At 46.9% G+C, this 24,487-nt stretch overlaps 1 protein-coding gene across 8 annotated transcripts in view; it reads right to left on the bottom strand.

Annotated features, from left to right (window-relative positions):
* The window catches only part of Pcnt (pericentrin), an 85,809-nt gene that overhangs the window by 12,112 nt on the left and 49,210 nt on the right, over positions 1-24,487 (bottom strand). For 4 of the 8 annotated variants that reach the window (XM_041634593.1, XM_041634595.1, XM_041634594.1 and 1 more), the window contains 13 exons: positions 20,638-20,841; positions 20,204-20,401; positions 17,807-18,670; positions 16,737-16,916; positions 14,565-15,248; positions 13,282-13,381; positions 11,039-11,199; positions 9,485-9,640; positions 7,783-7,950; positions 6,636-6,828; positions 5,597-5,819; positions 5,282-5,432; positions 2,407-3,087 (listed from right to left, as the gene is read on the bottom strand). In XM_041634593.1, coding sequence (XP_041490527.1) covers positions 2,407-3,087; positions 5,282-5,432; positions 5,597-5,819; positions 6,636-6,828; positions 7,783-7,950; positions 9,485-9,640; positions 11,039-11,199; positions 13,282-13,381; positions 14,565-15,248; positions 16,737-16,916; positions 17,807-18,670; positions 20,204-20,401; positions 20,638-20,841 — 3,963 coding nt within the window. The remainder of the gene's footprint in view (positions 1-2,406; positions 3,088-5,281; positions 5,433-5,596; positions 5,820-6,635; positions 6,829-7,782; positions 7,951-9,484; positions 9,641-11,038; positions 11,200-13,281; positions 13,382-14,564; positions 15,249-16,736; positions 16,917-17,806; positions 18,671-20,203; positions 20,402-20,637; positions 20,842-24,487) is intronic. The other 4 variants (XM_041634600.1, XM_041634601.1, XM_041634598.1 and 1 more) reach the window with 3 other exon arrangements.

Here is a 24,487-nt window from a genome sequence, read left to right as displayed (position 1 = left end):
GACAGGTCATCGACCTAGCCTCATACAATGAAGTGAGCAGTGCCACAGTATTACAGAGGAGCAAGCCCTCAGACCGGCACAGGGTGAAGAGAACCAATGGACCTGACAAGGAGGTGGAGTCAAGTCAGCAGGTAAGGTAAGGGGGCCAAGAAGGTCCCAGGAAAGCCGCAGGGGTGAAGTTATCTACTGTATCACATGAGACTGCGGGCTCTTGGCGGTGCCAGGGGACCTTCTGTGAGAAAGGACTGTTGACTTTGTGACTGGACCTGCAAGAGCTCAGGATAGAAACACAGAGCTGAGTTTGCTTCACTAGAGAGAGTTCCGGGTCGGACCTGAGCCCACACAGGGCTTAGGGGAGAATGGCTGCAGGGTCATACCTGGCACAGCTCACAGGAAACCAGCTTTCCAACATTGTGTCAATGTTTCTGCCCCATTAGCAAGCAGGGATCCATTATGGTTCATTTTCCAGGTGAGAAAGAAAAGTGTACACTGTTTAGGAAAGAGCATCCTGCCTGTAAGGTCTAGGCCAGGCTATGGCTGTCTGGCTAGGAAACTGGTCTACGATCCCACTGATCCTCTGCAAGGTAGGTAGGCACCTCTAAAGTGTCTCAAAGAGAATAATTCACAGAGACAGACAGATGAGGGAGTCCTTGGGCTGGGATGGGGAAAGGCAAGTAGTTTCTCAAGAACATGGAGTCCCACTGGAATGTAGTCACTTTTCATAAATGTCCTAAATTGTTCTGACAGAATGCATCTCTACATCACAGACGGCCCACAGCTTAGGGGCTCCATGGAAGGGAGCCCTCTCAGAGTAGAGTATTAAGCACATCCCTGACAGGCATTTCCAAAGCTAATGTTAGTCAGATTTATCCTTCGGAACATTTAGAAACGTACAGCTTTGTCCTTAGAAACCAGTGCTTCTTAACTACTAAAGACAAAGGTGCTGGTTCTACACTTCTGTGCTAATAGAGAAAACAAACAAACAAACAAACAAAAAACCAAAACCAAATCCAAAGGGCCTTGCTAGGATCTCTGAGAGACACAGTGAGTTCCAGGCCAGCCAATGCTACATAGTGAGACCTTGTCTCAAGAAGATCCCCAAAACAAAAAGGGCCTTGCTCTATATATTAAGGCTGGTTTTGAACTTGTGATCTACTAACCTCGGCTTCTTAGGGCTAGTATTAGACATTTGGGAGGCAGAAGTAGGGAGATCTCTGTGAGTCTGATGACAGCCTGGTCTAAATAGCAATCTCCAGGATAGCCAGGGCTACATAGAGAGCCCCTACTTCAGGGAAAATGAGTAAGAGGGAGAATACTTCCCAGTATAAAGGCATCACTACTCTGATCTAAACCCAAAGATGATGTAAAACTACAGGCTAATGTCCCTTCTGAACACAGATGCAAAGATTCTAACAGGATTCTAACAAACTGAATACAGCGGATAGATGTTAATATCGTCATAGCTCAACAGCAGATCAACAGATCTGTTTGCCGTGCCCAGGTGGTACTTATCCAGGAATGAACGGCTGGGTCATCCAGTGTAAGCCAGTCACCATAACATGCTATCACAAAGTAAAAGACTAACCTGCAGACATGAAGAAACACTGAAAACACACCTACCAAAAGTTTTAACGCTGTTTTGAAGAGGCAGAATTAGAAACCCAAGCCTCACGCTTGCGTCCAAGGCAAAACGCTCTCCCCACTGAACTGTGATCTAGATCACTGCCCATATCTAATACTCTTTTGCATTCTGGAACGAATTTGAAAAGACGGAATAGCCAAGTTTTAAGAGAATTGCCTCTGACCAAGAGCATCCACAAAAATAAACATGTGGTTAGTTCCACGGGAGTGATCAAAACTTCCTAACTAACATCACACACAGCAGTGGAAAGCTGTGATGGAGGAAGGTCATTGGCTAATAAAGGAACTGCCTTGGCCCATTTTATTGGTTAGAACATAGGTAGGTGGAGTAAACAGAACAGAATGCTGGGAGGAAGAAGAAGTGAGCTCAGACTCCACAGCTCTCCTCTCGGGGGCAGACGCCTCGGAGAGACGCCATGCTCCCAGCTCCTGGGCAGACACACGCGATGAAGCTCCGACCCAGGATGGACGTAGGCTAGAATCTTCCCGGTAAGCGCACCTAGCTGTGCTACATAGAATATTAGAAATGGGCTAGTCCAGGTGCGAGAGTTAGCCTAGAAGAGGCTAGATAGAAATGGGCCAAGCAGTGATTAAAAGAATACAGTGTCCGTGTAATTATTTCGGGTAAAGCTAGCCGTGGGGGCGGCCGGGTGCCGGGGACGTAGCCCGCTGCTCCTACCACTACAAAGCTGGAGCTCCCCAAGAGAGGAGGCGTAAGCATTCAGGACCTGTAATGACTTATATCTGCTGGAAGATTGCTCTCACCAGCTTCTCCTTGTCTGTCTGCCAGGTCTTCGTTTCCACGTCTGCTTGGCTTGACCTCCTCTCCATCCTCCTCGCATCCTTGTGGCCTTCTTGCTCTTTCACTCTTGTGGATAACTGTTCTAATTCTGCCTGTAACCAAGCTGATTTCTCCCTCTCTCTCTCCAGACAGCATCCCAGCTCCTGTTTGTGGCTCTGCAAGGCATCCACGGCTGATCGCAGGTGGCTACTTACCTCCTTCTCTTTCCTGAGCTCTATACAGCGCTCCTGAGCCTGAGACTCCAGTTGCTTCTGTGCTTGTGCAGCCTGTCTCTGCACCTTTTCAAGCATGCCTTCCAGTTCCAATGCACGCGCCTTCTCTGCTTTCAGCTTTCGCAGTAAGGCATGCTGCACTTGTGCCTCTTGGCGGGCACAGGCCTCCTGCGCGTTGCGGCTCAGCTGCTCCGTCAAGAGCCGCTCGTGCTGTAAGGCCTCTGAAAGCTCCAGCGAGCGGCTCCTCTCAGCCTCTAGGCTCTTCTGCAGCTCATAGAGCTGGCCCTTCTCCTGCGCCAGCAAGGCTTCACAGCGGGAGGACTCAATCTGAAGCTCCTTCTGCAGGTTGTCCTTGGCCGCACGCTCGTGTTTTAAAGCAACGCATAGTTGGTTATTTTGAGCACGCTGCTTCTCCAAAGACATTTTTAACTCCTATGTTGACAGAGAAAACAAGATTGTGATGATCGATACCAAGAGGAAAAGGAACTAGGTGGTTTTCTTATTTATACTTTCGTTCAGGAATCATAACTTTCAAAAGTTATCCTATGAGTAAAACCGTGCACAGGAAGGATGGCATGGATGAAATACTGTTTGGGAGAAGTAGTGAGCAAGCACATGCACACATCTTGATGTGTGTGTGTGGGGGGGGTCCCTTTCTCCCTTTCTTAGAAATTCCAAAATACCAGGATGCTCAAAGACACAAGTGGCCCATGTTGTTTAAAGCCATACACTGCAGCAGAAGACTGTGAGCCTTGGGGCACCTGCTGAACATGTGGTACCCCAATAGTCCATGCTTAGCACTTAACTGCTCTATGGGGACCTCAGACACTGTGCCTCATTCAGATAGCCACAAGGAGGCCGTGTGACACTGGGTTCACAGAAGTAATTGACCAAAACCAATTGGACTCCATGTTTTTGTGCTTTTGTTTTGTTTTAAAAGAAAAAAAAACATGATGATGGGTAAGGGGGAAAAATCTAATCAAGCATATTGATTGCATGAAATTCTCAAAAATTAAATAAAAACACTTTAAAAGATAAATGGAAACACTCAAAGACCATAGCTGGGAACAATCAAGAAGGCCATAAATCATCGCCAGGCGTCACAGCCTTTGTCACTGTCAGGCACTGTTTTACTGCAGCTATAGCCTTGGTCCTATTTCCAGTGCCCTGACCTAGTCTGACCACCCCTGCAGCTTCTAGGAACCACCAGGATTCTACCTGCCACCATCCACAGGTCCCTCTATGCTGCATCCTCTCTACCCAGGCAGGTCTCACATATCCCAGCTACAACTCCCTGAACTCTTCCGACTACCCTGCATGGCTATCAATCACTCCAGGATTAGACCAGGAGGCGCATCCTGTACGTCAGCCCAGTCCCCTGTCTTTACTTCACCCCAGCCATCTGCAACCTCCAGGCCCAGCCTGCTGCATGCTGCATGTCCTCTCTCCTGCCCCAACCGGCTTTGTCCGTAACAGACTTAGAACTAATGAGTCCACGTGGCCAGATCTCATTGGAGGAACAACATGAAAGATCAAGGCAGCATCTTCTCTCCAAACCCACCGGAAATAGGGAAATGAGAATTATCTGATGAACTCCAGAACACAGACTTTAAAAGACAATCACTGACTTCTTACAAGAATTCCAGGAGTTGAAGAAGATACAAGTCAACGAAATGGTGGAGCAAGAACTTGAGAAGAAATGTCTGAGCGGCGCCCAGGAAAACACAAACGGGCTGGTGGAGATGATGCAGACACTCCGGGACTTGAGGAAAGAATTCAGTAGGAGACAGAAACACTGAAGAGGACTCAAGCCAAAATAAAGACGGAACTGGAAAACCCAACAACCTCAACTTGAAAACTGGTCCTGCCACTATGAAAATCAGCGTGGGAAAGTCTGAAAGGGCTAAAAATAAACCTACCACACGACGCGGCTACACCACTGTGTGGCACATGCCCAAAGGACACGACATCCCACTCCAGACACTGCTGTATTAATAGCCAGGAAGTGGAAACAACCTACATGTCCGTCAGTTGACTGACAGGTAATGAAAATGTGGCACATGACTATGAAATACTGTTCAACTGGAAAGAAGGATGAAACCCCCTTAGTAGGTAAATGGATGGAACAGAAAAGATCACGCACATCAAGCAAGGCGACAAGAAGCACAAACTCACAGGTTCTTTCTCATCTGAAGCTCCCAGCTCCAAACAGTCAGAGTTAACTGCAGGTGTGGGGCAGGAGTGGCGTGACAGGAGCAGGGGCGGGGGGGAGGGGGAATTAAAAAAAAAAACAACAAAAAACTATAGGCAACTAAGGAATGCTGAGAATTGAAGTTCTCCTCATGAAACAGCATATTTCAAACTGGCTATCCAATACCAATGGTCAGCCCTAAAAACATACATACAAGAAACAGTATGCAGAGTGAGCAGGTTGAATTCGGGCCATGGATTTGAAAGAGAGCAAACTGAAGTATATTACATGGAACGGTTTCACACAGAAGGGAAGGGGGAAATGACATAATTATATCATAATCTCAAAAATAAAATAAATAAAAAAATAGCCTTATTTTGTCTTCAATTCCTTTCAGCTCGGCTGCCATAAAAGAAGACTAAGAAGGTCAGTCACCTCCAGGGCCCTTGAGCTCTGGCCCTCCCTCTGCAGGTGCCGCAGCTGTTGCTCCTCCTGCTGGGCCTGAAGGGCTCGCTCCTTTCCACGCTCACACTCCAGCTCCTCAAGGGCAACCCTCAGTTCATTCTCCTTCCCGTCGAGCATGGCTCTGGGAGGGAGACAACAGGTAGCAATGAGGCCTGTGCAGGGGGGCATCCTGCCGGGGATCCCTCTATTCTCACATCTAAGTCCAAGAGCTCCCCCGGCACTGGCCAGCCAGAGTAGGTGAGTTCCGCTGTATGTCCTCTCAACAGTCACAGTGCATGGCCATACCTGAGCCGCAGGACTTCCTGCTGCACCTTGTCCAGGGACTCCAACAGCCGTGTGTTCTCCTGCTTACATGCATGCAGCTCCGACTTCAGATCCTGTACTGCACTCTGTTCCACCATCAGGAGTTTCCGGACGTCGCTCACCTTCTCTTGCTCTTTGCTCAAGGTTTCCTGTAAGTCGTTCGCTATGCACTTTTCCTGTTCAACTTTGTACGCCAATAGTTCAACTAAGAAAGATCAGCATCAGACAACATTACCCACAAGTCCACAGTGTACCACACAAACCAAATTACAAATGATGCTGCTTTGGTGGAGATGCGCTCCTTTAAGGGAGAAATGGTATTTCTCTGAACTGAAGCCACTGTCTCTAAGGGAGTCAAAGCCACTCAGGGACACGCCCCTTTGTCTTCTGAGACCATTTTTTCTTAGGTCCTAATCTCCTGGTCAGGGCATGTCCCTGAGGCATTAGCCAACCACACACACGTCCACAACAGAGACGAGTCATGGCCCTCATTGTTTGGTTGAGAAATTCTCCCCGAACCTCAGGAAGAAAGTAGCCTGGTTCTGCGCTGTCCTCTGAAATACAGGAGAAGGCGATACTGGTTTTCAAAAGGCCAGTGCTTTGCCAACATAAGAGTCAAAAAGACTCCAAGACTGCAGACCAGGATGCTTGTAAATACACAAAAAACTGAGTATAGCCCAGACACGCACATGAACCAACATAACGGTGATTACTCAGCAGAAACCAAACGAAAACAGAGACACTGACCCACACAAGAGTAAATAACTGAACGTCAGGAAGGTTGTCAGGCTAAGGCTGGATCAATACAATGGCCAAAAAGGAGATATTCCATTTGTTCACAGATGCTGCCTATAAAAAAATTCCTTAACAATTCCTGAACTCCACTGAGAGATCGCAGAGTCTCAAAGGACCACTGGGCCTTTGTACGTGAGGGTCTGGCAATCCCACTTGCCTAACGCATCCCGAGGTAGCGTGCGCAGGTGTGGGCCAGGTGTGGAGTGACAGGAGCAGGGGCACCCACCTTGTCTCCGCAGCTGGTGCTCCCGCTGGCTCCCACGGGCCTCTGTGCTGGTCAGGGCTGCACACAATTGCTGTAGCTTCTCTTGGTTCTGGAGGTGTGTCATGCGGAGCTGAGCACGCAGAGCCTGAACCTCAGAGAGCAGGCTGTGCCTGTCTGGCAGACATAGGTGTTCCTGGACCTTCTGCAGGTCTCCCTGGAGGACGGGGAAGGACAATGAGGTGTGAGTGTTGGAAGGCGAGCACCCAAGCTTGGAGGGGGAAGCCAGGCGTGGTCCACTCTGCATAGCTACGCCCTTTCAAACCCAAGCCCCGGTGCTGTAGGACCAAGGTGGACGACCACACAGGTGTAACAGAAGCACAGTAGCCCAGGACCTTACCTCCAAGCCCCTTTCCTGACAGCTTTGGCCCGGGCAGTGCTGTATCAGCACTGCCACAAACAGGACTCCTCGTGTCCTGCACCATGCTAACGTCCCCTGGCCTATGAGCAGTGTGCTTGGCCGTGCAGGCAAGCCCAGACAGCCTGTTCCTTTTGCCAGCCAGGTCCAGGGGAGAAAGACTCAGGGACGAATTCACCAAGCACACCAGTGCTTACTGTTGCAGGACACTTGCTCACTGTGAACCATGAGATTGTGCCATTTCCTAGAAAAACCTGCTTCTAGCTGCAGTGTAGCCCAGCCCCGGCACACACTTTCTCTTGAATACTGTAATCAGGATTAAATAAAATCAACCACAGGTCAAGAGGTGGAGCGAGTGACCAGCTGACAGGAAGAGATCAAGAAAAAAACAACAGCAGGTAAGAGGGGGTCATGAGGATGGCGAGAGGGACACAGGAAGAAGAAGGGACAGATGTTGAGTCGGCGGAGGAGAAAGTTCAGTCAGGTGCTTTCCCTGCCTCTCAGAGCTTAGCAGGATTTCACCCCAGCATCTGACTGGCTCCAGAGTCTTTATTGATAAAATTGAACAATTGAGATTTTGCTAAAAACAGCACTTAACAAGTGACAGCATGATATTCCACATAGTGTCCTTGGTCAGGGGACACAACGTTCCAAAGTTTAGAAAAACATGTAAACCAAAACTTTCCTAAAAGACACATCCCTTACACCTTCCAGAAGGTGGTAAATCAAAGCCTAGATTGAACTGTTGCTCACCCGCTCTTGAATAACCTTCTCCAGCCTCTTGAACAGGGCGTTATAATCTCCTAGGTCTAAGCCGTAAGGTCTAGACTGCAGCCTGGCATTCTCCTGCTCCCTGGCAAACACTTCTTGTATGGCCCGCAAAAGCTCCTCACTCCATGTAAGGTGTGTTTCCAAAGATTCCTGTGGACGAGAAACCAGAGACTCAGTGCGGGACTGGGGTGCAGGCTCTGTGGCAGAGGCCTGCCTAGGACGTGCAAGGCACCTGCTTTAAAATCTCACCCTCACCTGCACACGCACGCTTACACCCATACAGTCTGTGTTTTATCCATGCCTATTTTGTCTATATCATATTTTTCATTTTGGGTGCCAACTGCTACAATGGTGCACCTTCTCACAACATTCTGGCCAAAACTCCAAATAAGAACTTTGAAAATCCCTATCAAGTACTCAGAAATCATTTGCAATTATACTAGACAGTAATCTTAAAACTTAACCATCACTTTACAGGATCCCATAAAAACAACAACGCCCCCAAATGACAGTAGGAAGTAATTCTAGAAGATGACATCCCCCGACAAAGTTTGTCTTCAGAGTTGGGGACACCGTGGAAACTATGTAGGCCCAGAGATTTAAAAAAAAAAAAAGGAAAAACTGAATGGGATAATAGATAATTTAGTGTGAACTTATTCACACTAATAATAATAATAGTGGGTAATAGAGTGAATATTTGTGACCTATTACTTATGGACAATTTACATTGGTATAATTTTTTGTATATTGATACAAGTTCAAATTATATTTGTTATTTCTGTTTACAATATTTGTACACCTATTCAAAGTTATTTTGTCAGATTGTATGCATGCATGTTTCTATCTCTGTTTAAGGCATTTTATATACTGATACAATTTTAGGATATATTTATCATATTGCATTATATATTTCTACCTCTGATCAAGATATGTATACACTGTTTACATTTTGAGGTCATTTTCCTCATTCACTGCACAATTGTTTACAAATTATTTAATATTCTGATATGTAGTCTTAGTCTTTAAGTTATACAGGTATCAAGTATTATAGGTCTATAGTTATTCATGTTTGTTATACATACAGTCAAATTAATTAGGTTCTTTAAATACATGGAGATTGTATTCTGCCTAGATAGGTAATCTTCAACCACTTCAAGGATCTGTAAAACATGGCATTTAAATAACTTAGGATTCTGTTGAGACATCCTGACACACCAATCTATTCCCAAGAAATTGTTGAGCACTGAAGACATTTCACTTGGAGTTTGTTTTCTTCTTGGCACAATTGGCCTTTGGGCAAGGAACTGCCCATACCTTGACCACTGACAAAGTGTATGGTGTCCAGACTGAATAAGAAGGACACAAAAAAAGACTGTCAAACGAAGCTCTTCCTTCTGTAGGTTGCCTTGGTCGCCGTACTTGATCACAGCTACAGAAGAAAAGCTAGTATAATGGGCAACCCTCTTTCCTCCCCTTCCTGTTGCTGCACCTGATGGGCCCTGGTCTGGGAAGGCCAGAGCTATCTGGACCTGCTCTGCTAGGTGTTTTGTGCTTCCTGGGACTCCAGCCAGGAAAAGGCATGCTGACACAGCGACATGCCCACATTATAACAGGTCCTAGGCCTGTAAGTAGCTCTGCTGCTGCACTTGGCTCCTTCTCACTGACTGAATCAACAATTTCCTACCTTCTCTCTTCTGTCGGCTGTCACCTCCAAAAGGGCCTGCCTGTCCCTTGGAAGGCCATCCAGCGGTTCACCCTTGTTCAGCAAATTGGGGAGGTCCTGGTTCTCTGATAAGGCCAGTATCTGGTGGCTCTCATCAAATACCATCTGCAGCAAAGCCTACAGCAGAAAAAACACATCAGGAAGGGGGACAGAGCAGCACAAACCTACCATCCACACAGTGAACTACCAACACCTCAATTCATTAACTGAAAATTAAAAAAATTATTTTATTGTTAGGTTGCTTAAATACTAAAAACCCCCCTTCAATGGTTTGTACCATAGAAAATTTGGAAAGACACAAAGAAATAAAACATAGATCAGTTATTCCAATTCCCATGTGTGTGTGTGTGTGTGTGTGTGTGTGTGTGTGTGTGCGCGTGCGTGTGTGTCCTATACATATGCGTATAGAGACCAGTGTGTTCCTCAATCACTCCTCACCTTATTTTTCAAAATGAAATCTCTCCCTTAACCCGGAGCCCGCTTCAGGAACCTCAGCTACACCACTGGCCAGTGAACCCCAGGGACCTCCTGTCGCTGACTGCCCCCTGCTGATGGGTACAAGGGGCCCTGCCCTGGTTTATGTGTTAGGATCACCCTCAGACCCTCACGCCACTGTGGAATTTCTGAATACTCTCCTCAGTTCCTTGGTTTCCATTCTGAAAGCGATAAAGTTTTACCTTAATATAATTTCAGAGTTCTTAAGAACATTAAAATTGTTCTATCTACTGGTGGGGTTAGAGAAATGGCTCAGCAGTTAAGAGTGCTAACGAGTCTACTAGAAGACACAGGTTCCGTTCCCAGGACCCACATGGCACCTCACAACCAGCTGCAACTTTAACTCCAGGGGATCTGACCACCTCTTTTGGCCACTGTGGACAAGAGGCACACAAACGGTATACAAACAACTCGCAGGCAATTCACAACCATCTACAATACGATATGATAACCTCTTCCGGCGTGCAAAACATCCACACACAAAAAAGTTTCATTAGGTAAGATGGCCCAACCCACAATCTCAGCACTGGACGGGCTGGGTTAGAGGTCAGGCTGGGCTACACAATGAGACTATTACAAAAAAAAAATATTGTTTTGGGATACTTCTATTATTTTATTAAGACACCATACTGGCATGATACCATTTACTTATCTAGCCTTGTTGACAAGAATGTCTTTGGCACAAATGGCAGCAAGTAGCCTTTCTCTCTCTGAAGAAAACAGTACTCTGCCCCAGAACACACACACAAGGACAAGCTAGTTCTGAGACCCTCAAGTAAGATGTTTTAAGGTCCCTACCTAGGGGGACACCACCACCTGCGGGACTGGCACAGGACCACAGAAGATGGCCTTCAGGTGGGACTCCCATGACAGTGGTGGCTCAGGATGAGTGTGCCCACCAACGGGCTAAGGCTGAGCGCCTGGATAGGTGTAGGCGCAGGCTAGTGAAGAAGGAAGGGCCAGGCCTTTCACCTCGCTGTGGGCTGACAATGCTCTTGGACTGTAGCTCTTGGCTCTTACCTTCATGTGCTTTGTGTGGATTTCCTTTTCCTTCATTGCTCCTGGGGAGTGGACAAATCTTCCAGAGAGAGGAAGGGCATCAGCAGTTGCAAGACTGGTGGTGGGAGTCTCGGATCCTCCTGAGCCCAAAGTCAGCATCAGAGCACTGCTCGGGCCATTGCCTAGGAGCACACAGGGTCAGGAGCCGAAGCCACAGTGTCCATTTCCAACTACAGTCACCGCCACATCAAACACTGGTGTGCAGCAGGCAAAGGCGGTAAACAAACACAAAACACAAACAGGAGGAAGAAGAGGAAGGAAGGGAACACTACTTTGTATGTTTGATGTGTTGTCTGTGACTCAAACATATAGCTCAGAGTTATCTCAGCTCCTTACATGGGTGTGTACCTGGTAACCCTCGCTGACAACTGCATCTCAGAAAGGACTGAGGAGCAACCAACCGGACTATACCTAAGGTCTAGGTACTTCACACCCAGCACAGGGACAAAGAATACAGCGGCCAGGGCACCAAGCCTAGCGGAGGTGGGAGCAGTTGGATGAACTGCAGCATCTGGTCTAGAAAGGTAAGTGTGTCTGACTTGACATGAGGTGGGGCAGGAACAGCACTGAACACAATCCAGAACTTGTGGCACCAGTCAGGGGCTTTACAAGCTCTTGGGAGCATGTAAGCTGGATCTTCAGGCCTCCAGCCTACAATAGGAACACACTGGCCAATGAGGTACAGTGAGGTCTGGTGCCCGGGGAGAGAATTCTCCCACCAGTGCCCAGCCTATAGGGACGCAACGGATCTCCACTTTAAGGAAAGTCACTCTACGGTCTCAGACAAGAAGGGAAATATTAACACCAAAATATACTGGGAAGGAAAGCACAACAAAAGGAAATCTTAATATGTACAGAGAAAGCCCAGACACTTTCTTAAGCATGAGGTAGGAAAACCAGAGTGGACAGCCAAGAGCTCACCGCCTTTACATGCTAACCCTCACAGAGATGGACACAGGCACACCGACCTCCGAGGCTGACAAGAGCAGCGAAGCAAGGGGAATTCGTGCTATGCTTAAATGCTATATTATTTATTTTGACTTATTTTTGTTTTGTTTGAGATGGATCTCTCACTCACCGAGATGTGTCTGCCTCTGCCTCCCAAGTACTAGGATTAAAGGCATGTGCCACCAGGCCTGGCTAGATGCTATTTTAAATAGCAAATGTGGTTTGAAGATACATCAAATACTAAAGCACAGATGTCCCCAGGAAATGCTGAACCCAAGCTGGGGGCTGGAAAGAAAGTCAACTAAGGAATGCAACACAGACCCCTCAACTGCTGAAGCCATATGCTCCAACTGAGTAAATGGAATCTAAATTTTAAAAGTTTCTTGCATTAGCATTTTACAAATATTAAATTGCTAATGAACGACATTTCATTATGATCTATCTCATTGTTTAAAATTATTGAAAGAGATAATGATGATTTGAAACACCCTACATTACTGACTTGGAAAAAGAAAAGCAATTAAATTGAGAATTTAGATGATCAAATTTTGGCCCAACATCTTTAATAAAACTGAACCCCACAAGAACCTGGAGAGAAGGGAACAAGGACAGTAGATCAGGAATACAGAACATTTACATGTCGCCAAGACTCTTTCGGGGACAGCTACTCTTTGCAAAAGAGGACCTGGCAGACACAACTGTGGCCCATGGGGTCCGAACTGACCCCACTAACACCCTGATATGATGACGCCATAGCCCATGCTCAACCTCAAGAACAAGCCAGACCCCGTGAACAATTCCCACTTCTGCACAAGCCAGACCCTGTGAACAATTCCCACTTCTGCGCTTTGCAAACGTTGGTGTTTAAAGCCCAGAGAGGGACAAAAGGATTACTCCACATGCAGACTGGGGAGGCACGAAAGACTAAGACCTGACTTGCTCTTTTTCTCATGTCTATCTGTGAAGGACACTACAGGGACAATTGGCACAATCTGCTTAGGATCCAAGGACACGATGAAGTGCAGGTGCTATGCACTGTGCTGAGACCCCGACTTCAAAAAACACAATGACATTCTTAGGAGACAAACAGCAGCATGTTGGCAACTTATACTCAGGGCACAAGTAGGTGACAGAGCTTGGACAACAAGGAGGACATGGCAGAATCTTTAGACTCTTCCGAATCCTAAAAACATGCACGCACATGCATAAACACACACACAAACACATCATAAAAAAAAAATTAAAGACTGACTCACTTTTCCCACTCCCATCACTTCTTCTTGCTAACTCATGAAGGGATGTTAATAATTCTTGAGAATCAAAAGATGTTACAATAAAGTCTTCGACATCCTTCTCCTATTCAGACAGGCAGATTTGTAGATGGTCACACAACAGTAAACAACAGATGAAAAATCATTAAGGTCAGAACATGTCAGCTTCCCACAGAGAACCCAGCTCGAAACACTCAGAACACGCAGATATGATGGAGATACTGGAACCACGTGCTGCCCACAACTCCGTCAGCACGAGGGGTGTTTTTAAGGGGTGGAGAAATGGCTCCGTGAGTAAAGGCACTTGTAGCCTGAGTGCGAGGCATGGGACCCACGTGGCAAAATGAAAAACGTTTCCCACAAGATGTTCTCTGGCTTCCATGTGCCGCACACAAACACACAATAAATAAAATGTAATAAAAAAAAAGACACTATTAAAAATAACCTTTATAAGTAGCCACTAGCAAATACCTCAGATACTTAAAATATGAGCATAAACGATAGCATATGGATCTTAGGTAACATGTATTCCCCAAAGAATTTTCATATAAAAGTATCTCAAAATAGAAAAATATAATCAAACTAAAAAAACAGCAAATTGAAGGGTTCTTAAATGGAATCAGCATCACATGCATACCAATGCAGTAAGCGCATGGACCTACAGATGAACCTAGGGCTGTGGCTATGGCTTAGCCAGTGCTGTGTGTGCATCTCCACCCCAGCACCACATGGAAACCCAGGTGGGGTGGCGCGGATCTAGAATCCCTGCACTTGGAAGGTGGAGACAGGATTCCCGTGGCTGGCTGACCGGCCAGCCCAGCCCAAACAGGAAGCTCTGGCAGAGAGAGGGACACCGTCTCATGATAAGGTAGAAAGCGACCGAGGAGGAAGCCATGACATTGCCCTCTGGCCTCCATGTGTATGTGTATGCACACACACACAAAATCTAAACCATTTCAGACAACGAGTCCTTTGGTGAATCACACAAGAATTACGACTGTGCTACTCAGAATCAACATGTGTATAGACACACCATGTGTATTTCTGAGGATGACAATCAACCTTCATGTTTCAGGTATGACTAACACGGTCTAAATGCCCCTAAATCAGTCACATGTAGGACTGATTTCTTCTGGAAAACCAGGCTCCTCAGCACCTAGGAGGCACCTACAGTCAAATGAGCCAACAATAGCCTGGCTGTGATGTATCCCTACGAAAACCATGACCACCCACAAATGCTGCAGCAGGGAGTGCGGGGAGACACCTACCGCAGCTGGCCTCTCCACATGGCGGTTCTCAGCCGAAGGAGCCAGCACCCACAGCGGGGCCTGTCTTGCTGCTGACCTGCCCGGGTAACAAAGCAGCCCTGACGCATCGGCCAGCAGCAGCGAGTCCGTCCAGCCTTGGGAGGAGGTGTCCACACTGTGCAGGCTCACTGTGTCTGTGTGGGGTGTCAGGGGGAGGCTGTGCTGGGGCTCGAGGCTTGAGTCCTTCCGGAGGACCTCAGGGGAGCTCCAGGAAGACAGGTCCAGGGCCCTTACTGGGTCCTTGTGGGGCTTAGCCTCCTCAGTGTGGAGGGGGTCAGTGTGCACACTGATTTGAGAGGAAAGAGGGCCGCCTTGCAGTGTTAATGTTTCTTGAGGGGGAAAACTTGGCATTTCACTTTGGGTCAACAAATCCTGACTTTGAATGACATCGATGAGATCACACGTTGTTTTAGCAATATTAAATCCATCAACAGGAGGGGACACACTGTCTTCTTCATCGTTATGACAATTATTACTGGAACCATTTTCTGATAGGTTTGGCTGTGGTAATTTAGGATTTTCCGTGCTGGTGTCCCTAGAGGCCATGGAATGCACCAGGTGGTTCAGTTTCTCCTGAAGTTGTTTCACCTGGGCTATGAGAGTCGCACTGCCCAGCTGACAAGCTTCCGGATGCTTTTCCTTAGCCTGCGAGTGAAGAGAACACGCCAAGTGAAGCAGCTGAGTTACGGTACACCCCGCCATGATCTCTCTAGAGTTATGATACACCCCGCCATGATCTCTCTAGAGTTATGATACACCCCGCCATTATCTCTCTAGAGTTACGGTACACCCCACCATTACCTCTCTAGAATTACAGTACACCCCGCCATTATGTCTCTAGAGTTATGATACACCCCGCCATTATCTCTCTAGAATTTCTCAACTATTTTTCAGGCAGTAAACACCTATGAGTAGGATCCATGAGGAAGTCTCCAGAAACTAAGATGTCAAGTTTATTTAATGCCATGAAGAAACAGTATTAAAACTTAAAAGTTTTATGTTTTTGTGTTTGTTGGTTTGTTTTTGCCTAAATAACAAGCATCGTAACACCACAACCAAGGACAGTGTTGATTTACTAAGACTCGAGGTCTTGGTTTGTTTTTTCTTTTTATTTTGTTTTCAGGAAAAAAGGAACTAGAAGGTTCTATATCCAAACACCAGAAAACAAAAAAATGTAATTGCTGTAATGAATGTGGAGTTTCCTTATCAGCGCATAGCTGGCACTGTTTGTGATGCCACAGAGCTGGGCACAGGGAGAGGCTGCTGTAGCAAGCTGGCAAGAGTTTTTGCATAGAATGTGTTCCCCGAGTGTTCAAAGGACTCTTGAGATGGATAGAAACATCTCTCAGAATCACAGCCCACCCAGGTCCTGCTCTTAGCCTGGGTCCAGCCAAGTGTGGTGTCCTAAGTCTTTCATGTTCTATGCAGGAGTGTTGCAAGCATTCTGGGTTTCCACCATGTACACAATGCTCACGTCAGAGGGGCCATCATGGTCTTTGCTGTGTCCTGTGCCACGTGTGTACTGAGAACAACCTGCTTCAAGAGTCGTTTGGGGCCTACAGATGGCTAAGGAATCATGGCCTGTTTTAAAGCATCCACGAGTAGGCCACAGGTACGTACACACCAGGATGAACTTGCTCTAACAGAGGCACTGGTGGCGTGACACATCCTACACGTCCAGGACAGGGAGCAGCCCCTCGACCTGAGGGCCAACCCAAGGCTTCCTCATTAAACCATGACCCGGCAACAATCCAAAGTTCCCCAAGGGGCCCTTCTTTCCTAAAGTAAAAATCGACCTTTCATAGAGTAAAAGATGTGGGGGGAGCATAAGGCTCAAAACCAATCTCAAGACTTTCAAAGTTGGAAAGACACCGGCAGGGACAATGGAAAGGTAAAAATCTCAAGGATGGAGAGTGGGGGAATTTGGTGTTCACATGAACAAAACATCTACTCGCATTACAGGAAACGTATCTTTAAATAAAGCTGAACGCGGAGAATTAATAACAGTCTATGGGATACTCTCACCCCTGGCTAAAACAACCCTCTGTCATGATGCACACCCCTGTGCTGAGTCTCACCCAGCAGACCTTATCCCAGGCAGCATTTACCAACTCCGCCAACCAGCCCACGCACCTGCACCCCTTCCAGAGCCTTGCTGTCATCCTCCAGGCTCAAAGGCTTTGCATTCTTCACTAAAAGCATCTCTGTCTCCAACCACCTCTGACAGACTGCGAGCACCGACATCACACTTTCCGCCTTGTGGAGACTGGCATCCTTTAGTGTCACGAGGACCTTGGCAGGCTGTAGATTATCCTGAACCAGAAGAAACAGAGAGAGCCTCTAAACCTGGAGCTGGGTTAGTCAGGGACTCAGGTGCAGCCTGGCTTCCCATCAGACACCTGAGCACTCACGCCGCACAGCAACGAGCAGAGACACCAAAGGGAAGGGGCTTCAGCGGCCGCTCACTACCCACCAGTGTGGCGGGCACAACATCAGGCTGAGGATTTAGCAAGGAGCCACAGAGCAGAGCAGCTGGGAAAGGAGCGGCTAATCCCAAAAGTTTGACTCAAAGTCAAACTGGAACTTTTTTTTTTTTTTTTTTTTTTTTTTTGAGATAGGGTTTCTCTGTGTAACAGTCCTGGCTGTCCTGGAACTCACTCAGTAGACCAGGCTGACCTTGAACTCACAGAGATGTCTGCCTCTGCCTCCCAAGTGCTGGGACTAAAGGTGTGCGCCACCATTTAATAAAAGAACATTTAAAAGGCACCTTGGGTAGGACCTTCTGTTCCAAAGTGAAATGAGCTTAAAATGGTTTCCATGGGCTAGGATTATTGACAACAAACCATTTGGCTAGAGACACAATAAAACCCCATGAAATTAATGCTGAGACATCTATGTCACTACACACGGTACCCAAACTTTAAAAGAACTGGTTTAAGAAGCTGGCGTGACCCCAGTAGGATTCACTGGAATTGATGGCCCAAGTGACCCAAACTCCAGGCTCTCATCTCTGCCGTTAGGAGCCACTAATGACAGCAGGAGCCCAATGTCCAGACTAAAAAGAAGTCACTAAAGTTGAGAAGACAGAAGCCTTGGAGGATGACGATGACAACCCAGCATCCTGCCTGGCCCCAGGACACCCCCCCACCTCCAACTCCAACACAGAAAGCTCCCTACTGTCGCCCCCAACGATAAAGGCCTACCTGTGGAGGCGAGCTGTGGGGCACCAAGGCCAGCCCTGTGCTGACACTGTCCTGCTCCAACTGACCATCATGTTTCGCCTGTGTATCCGCACAAGGGGATGAGCAGCCAACAGATTCTACCTGAGTCTGCTGCCGGTCCAGCTCCACCTGGCAACTCAGGAAGCGCTGGTGCAGCACTTGCAGCTGGTGGCTGAGGCGAGCGCACTGCATTCGCAGCTGCTGGAGCTCAGGAGGCTCCTCAGGGGCGGCCAAGGTCTGCTGTTCCAGAGCATGACAGAAGTGTGTCAAAGCCAAGAGAATGGTCTCCAGCTCAAGGGAATGAGTTACTTTCCACTTCTTGATGGTGTCAATCTCCAAATCTCTCTGCACAATGACTGCTTCCTTTGCTTTCAAGATAGCTTCAAATTCTTGGATCCGGGAGGCCATGCCTTCAACCTCAGCCTCTTTGAGGGCCACACAATGTTCTAGTTCAGCCAAGCGTCTTGCAGCAACCTCCTCGGCATCTTGTAGACGCTGCTGCAGTGCCTCCAGGACTTGGCTGTGTCCATGTGCCTGGTCTGCCAGAAGCTGGCCAAAGACCTCCTTGGCAGCCTGTGCAGCTTCCAGCTCGTTCCGTAGGTCCTTTTCACGCCGGTCTTCTGCGTGGAGGCAGGACAGCTCGTCGTGGAGACTGTTAGCCTGGTGATCACTGAGTTCATGCACCTTGGGCCCCATGAGGGTCAGCTCACTCTGCAGCTTCTCGATGACTTCGTGGAGCTGCTCAATTTCTTCTGCTTTATTCTTCTGTAATTGTTCTTGGTCTTCCCGCAGAGTTTCGATGACGGCTTTCAGCTCCTCAATCTCGGAGTTCCTACTGGGGACAACCTGAAGAGGAAGCACATGTCGTAAGCACATGAATGAATTAGCACGAGCCTCTCCTTCCCAGTACATAGTGCTGTAATTAAAAAAACGGCGCGTGAGAGAAAGACACCATGCAACAGAGTTCACGTGGAGGGGTTTTTATTAGGGGAAAGGGAACGTAAGAAGGGGGAAGAAGGGGGGGAAGATGGACCTGTGGGGACAGGAGCAGAAGAGAAAGGAGAGGCAGAGGGAGAGAAGGAGGGACAGAGACACAGGCAAAGAAGGAGAGAGAAAGATAAAGGAACAGACAGAGGGAGACACGGGGGGGGGGGTTGGGCAGGGCCCTTTTAAAAGGGAATGTAGCAAATGTGCACAAGGTCTTCTTAGTGGCTACAGTTGAGGATGTAGCTTGCCAGAATCTCAAGGGCAGGCCAGTACAGATAGATGTCTGAATACTAACATACAGAAGCAGAGAAGCACAGAGACAGGAATAAGCCAATACTATCCTCAGATGGATTTGGAAATCCAAACACACTATGCCCACTCTTCGGGTACAGAGAAAGGATGCCCACAAATCTCAACATAGCACATATTCCCTACCCCAATGATCTGGGTTTAAACTCAAACTCTAGTTTCTCTTCAGCCTTATATTCTTCTGTGCCTACTCATGGGGCTGACACACCGCCAGTTATACTCATGAGACTCCCTACTCTGTAACCCCTAACTCACTTGTCTGATTTTCCTCAAGCAGCATTTAGACTTTAGGTGTCTGTCATGCTAACATCTGAAGTGAGAACACAGGCCAGAGGGTTTGCAAGCAGAACTGAATGAACCACACCTGCTGTCTCTGCAGCCGTCTGGGGAACACTGCACACACAGCAGCTGGCTATAGCACTGTCTGTCTCTGCAGCCATCTGAGCAAACACTGCACATACAGCATCCAGCTCTAGCCCTGTCTGTCTCTCCAGCCATCTGGGGAACACTACACACTCAGCAGCTGGCTATAACACTGTCTGTCTCTCCAGCCGTCTGGGAAACACTGCACACCCAGCAGCTGGCTATAGCACTGTCTTTCTCTCCAGCCGTCTGGGGAACACTGCACACACAGCAGCTGGCTATAGCACTGTCTGTCTTTGCAGCCGTCTGAGCAAACACTGCACATACGGCAGCCAGCTCTAGCCCTGTCTGTCTCTGCAGCCGTCTGGGGAACACTGCACACACAGCGGCCAGCTCTAGCCCTGTCTGTCCCTCCAGTCACCTGAGTGAACAACCCCCCCACATTGTGGCTCACAAAGATCTGTAGTGATACCTGGCGCCCTCTCCTGGCCTGCAGGGATACAGGCAGGCAGAACAATATACATAATGAACAAACAACTCTTTAAAAAATTGAATTATCAAAAATTTTCCCCAAATTAGAGAAGTATGGTGGTATATATTTTTAGGCAAGAGATCGCTGAGTTCAAGGCCAGATGGCGCTTAAAAACAAACAAAATCAAAACTGCACAAATAAAATGAACTTCAGGCCTGGCGGTGGTGGCGCAAGCTCATGATACTTACCTCATTCTCATCCTGCAGGAGTGCTCTCTCTGTCACCTCTGGCTGGGTCTCAGGACCCCTAGGAGGGCTGTCCTGAGAAGGCACAGGAAACCCAGCTTCGTCCGCGCTACACTGTGGTACAGGGGGTACAGGGGGTACAGGGGGTACAGGGGGTAGCAGCAAGTCACCCACGTGCTCTTGCTTTAGCACCTCTTTATCCTATTTTGGGGGAGTGGGGAGAATAGATATTTATTTTAGGAAAACAAGGAATTGAGGACCTGTCTAGGCTTACTACAGGGCCCCCAAAATATAAGTCCCGTTTTAATCTCATGCCACATGCCCAAGAGACCCAACACTTCTTTCCGTACGAGCTGATCTACACAGTGTCCGACCCGTCCACAGTTCACCACCCCCAGGTTGGTGCTTTGCCCCAACTAGGATGCACAGGACTTTACTTTGAATTCTTCCATGTGTCTTTTCTGTCTCTCCAGTTCTTCCTGGAGCTGGGCCATTTGTCTTTGTATGTTGACATTTGTCTCCTCGAGACGTTTAATTTCTTCTTCTTGGATTAACAACTGTTGTTCTGCAAAATCTTTCTTTATGACCAATTCATTAAATCCATCTAATTTTTCTCTCAATTTTTCTTGTAACAATTCAACCTAAACACAAAAGCAAATGTAGAAGGAACGTAACAGAGTTAAAAAAATCTTGCAAATAAAACAGTCTATAACAAACCAACTAAGGTATGATCTGTTGTTTCAAATCTCGGTGTACTATGCAACCTACAGGCAGATCAGCACAGTTGTTTAAGGAGAAAAAAGAAGCACACGCTAAGCAGAATATAACCTCGAATGTATTAGTAAAATAAAACTTATTTTGACAGAAAAGAACGGAATACTACAGGGACTGGAGAGATGGTTCAACAGTTAAGAGCATTAGCAGTTTCCAGAGATCCTGAGTTCAATTCCCAGCAACCACCTAGTGGCTCACAGCCATCTATAATAGGATCTGATGCCCTTTTCTGGAATGCAGGCATATATGCAGATACAGCACCTTACGCATAAAATAAACTAAAAAAAAAAATCCAAAAAGAATGGCATACCGCTTTAGCAGTTAAGATAAAAAGAGAGCAACAACATGAAAGGAACTAAGGGAAGAAGAGTGATAAAGCAGTCCTAAGAGGTGACACACAGGGCAGGTTCCAGGACAGGTGCCAAAAATATGGAGAAACCCTGTTTTAAAAAACAAAAACAAACAAACAAAAAAAAGATGACACATAATTTCAGCTCTAAAATGCTAGACCAGGAGCCTACACCTTTGAGCCACACCCCCTACACAGCCTACAGCTCTCTCTGGAAGACAAAAAGTCATCAGTGCTGTGCCCTGGCAGCTCTGTTTATAAACCTGCTCCATGCTTTTTGTCATTCACACATCATGTTGAACAACATCAGGTGATGTGAAATTCATGCCACCCCTACAAAGCTGTGAAGAACCTAGTGTTTCCTTTGTCCAAGAGAGTTCGAGATTCTTCAGGGAAGCTGCTCACGGGGAGAGACTCATCTGCCCACCTCATCCCTCTCGGGAAGGCTCCCCACCTGCTTATTCTCACTCTTTTTGTTTGTTTTAATTTTTCAGATTTTTATGTATGTGTATGTATGTGTCTATGTATGTTTTGTCCACATGTATGTAAGCCCACACAGTTGTGCCAGTGTCGGAAGAGGGTGTTGGATCCTCTGGAACTAGAGTTACAGATGGTTATGAGCCACCATGTACAAGTGCTCTTAGCCACTGAGGCATCTTTCCAACTCCTTGTTCTCACTCTCAAAGGGGGACTGGAGAGATGGCTCATAGGTTAAGAGCACTTGCTGCTCTTCCAGAGGACCCAGGCTCAATTCCCAGCAACCACATGGCAGTTCACAACTGTCTGGAACTCCAGTTCCAGGAGATCCGATGCCCTCACATAGACATATGTGCACACAAAAAACCAATGCATATAAGAAAGAAAGAAAAAAAGAAAGAAAGAAAGAAAGAGGGTTGTAAAAATATAATAGGAAGAAAGAAAGGCCAGGTAGTGGTGGTGCATGCCTTTAACCTCAGCGCTTGGGAGGCAGAGGGATCTCTGTGAATTTGAAGCAAGCTTTCTACACAGTAAGTTCCAGAACAGCCAGGGCTATGTTTTAAAAAAGAAAAAAAGAAAAAGAAAAGAAAAGAAAGAAGAAAAGATTATTGTCCTCTCCAGATCTGTGAAGAATTTTGATGGGACCCTGATGGGGATTGCATTGAATCTATAAATTGCCTTTGGTAGAATTGCCATTTTTACTATGTTGATCCTCCCAATCCAAGAGCAAGGAAGGTCCTTCCATTTTCTGGTATACTCCTCAATTTCTTTCTTCAATGCCTTAAAGTTCTTGTCAAATAGATCTTTCACTTCCTTGGTTAGAGTTACCCCAAGATATTTTATGCTGTTTGTGGCGATCGTGAAAGGTGAAGCTTCTCTGATTTCCCTCTGCTTCCATATCCTTTGTGTATAAGAGGGCGACTGATTTTTTGGAGTTTATCTTGTATCCTGCCACATTACTAAAGGTGTTTATCAGCTGTAAAAGTTCTTTGGTGGAGTTTTTGGGGTCGCTTATGGGGTCTTCCTTTCCAATTCGAATCCCTTTGATCCCCTTATGTTGTCTTATTGCTATTGCTAGAACTTCAAGTACTATATTGAAGAGGTATGGCGAGAGTGGACAGCCTTGTCGTGTTCCTGAGTTTAGTGGGATGGCTTTAAGTTTCTCTCCATTTAATTTAATGTTAGCTGTCGGCTTGCTGTATATAGCTTTTATTATATTTAGGTATGACCCTTGTATCCCTAATCTTTCCAATACTTTTATCATAAAGGGGTGTTGAATTTTGTCAAATGCTTTTTCAGCATCTAATGAAATGATCATATGGTTTTTTTCTTTCAGTTTATTTATATGCTGGATTACATTGATAGATTTTCGTATGTTGAACCAGCCCTGCATCCCTGGGATGAAGCCTACTTGATCATAATGGATAATTTTCCTAATGTGTTCTTGGATTCGGTTTGCCAGTATTTTGTTGAGGATTTTTGCATCGATGTTCATGAGTGAGATTGGTCTATAATTTTCTTTCTTGGTTGAGTCTTTGTGCGGTTTTGGTATCAGAGTAACTGTAGCTTCATAAAAGGAATTTGGCAATGACTCTTCTGTTTCTATATTGTGAAATACATTAAGGAGTATAGGTATTAGGTCTTCTTGGAAGTTCTGGTAGAATTCCGCATTGAAACCATCTGGGTCCTGGGCTTTTTTGGGTAGGGAGGTTTTTGATAACTGACGAATATCTTGCATATCATCATAGAATCTTCATCTGGTGATGGATAGAGATAGAGACAGAGACCCACACAGGAGCACTGGACTGAGCTCCCAAGGTCCCAAGGAGGAGCAGAAGGAGGGAGAACATGAGCAAAGAATTCGGGACCACGAGGCGTGCATCCACCCACTGAGACAGTGGAGCTGATCTACGGGGAGCTCACCAAGGCCAGCTGGACTGTGATCGAAAAAGCATGGGATAAAACCGAACTCTCTGAACATGGCGAACAATGAGGGCTGATGAGACACCAAGGACAATGGCAGGGGGTTTTGATCCTACTTAATGTGCTGGCTTTGTGGGAACCTAGCCAGTTTGGATGTTCACCTTCCTAGACATGGACTGAGGGGGGAGGACCTAGGACTTAACACAGGGCAGGGAACCCGGACTGCTCTGTGGACTGGAGAGGGAGGGGGAGAGGAGTGGGAGGAGGGGGAGAAGGGTGGAAGGAGGGGGAGAAGGGTGGGAGGAGGGGGAGAAGGGTGGGAGGAGGGGGAGGGAAATGGGAGGCTGGGAGGAGGTGGAAACTTGTTTTTTGTTCATGTTTTTTTTTCTTCTTTTCGCAATAAAAAAAAATTAAAAAAAAAGAAGAAAAGAGAAGGAAGGAAAGAAAGAGAATTTTAAATTTATCTATGTGTATGGCTGTTTCGTCTGCATATGTCTGCCTGTGCACCACATGCGTGCAGCATGCACAGAGGCAGAAGGACACCAGATTCCTGGAGCTGTGATGAATGGCTAGCTGTGAGGCATCATACGGATGCTGGGAACAGAAGCCGAGTCCTCTGGAGAAGCAGCCAGTGGTCCCCACTGCTGAACCATTTTTTCCAGCCCCTTATTCTCACTCTTACTGAAGGTCCTCTCCAGGTTTTAAGGGAAGCGTCTCTTCCCGTTTGAGGTCCCATCATGCTTCATTTCACATATTATCTCCAC

Source organism: Microtus oregoni, unplaced genomic scaffold (genome assembly GCF_018167655.1).
Source record: "Microtus oregoni isolate MIOR12 unplaced genomic scaffold, Mior012 000046F_ref0000063, whole genome shotgun sequence".
Lineage (NCBI taxonomy): Eukaryota > Metazoa > Chordata > Mammalia > Rodentia > Cricetidae > Microtus > Microtus oregoni.
Note: the sequence above shows the minus strand (reverse complement) of the source record. Positions and strands in the feature narration are given on the sequence as shown.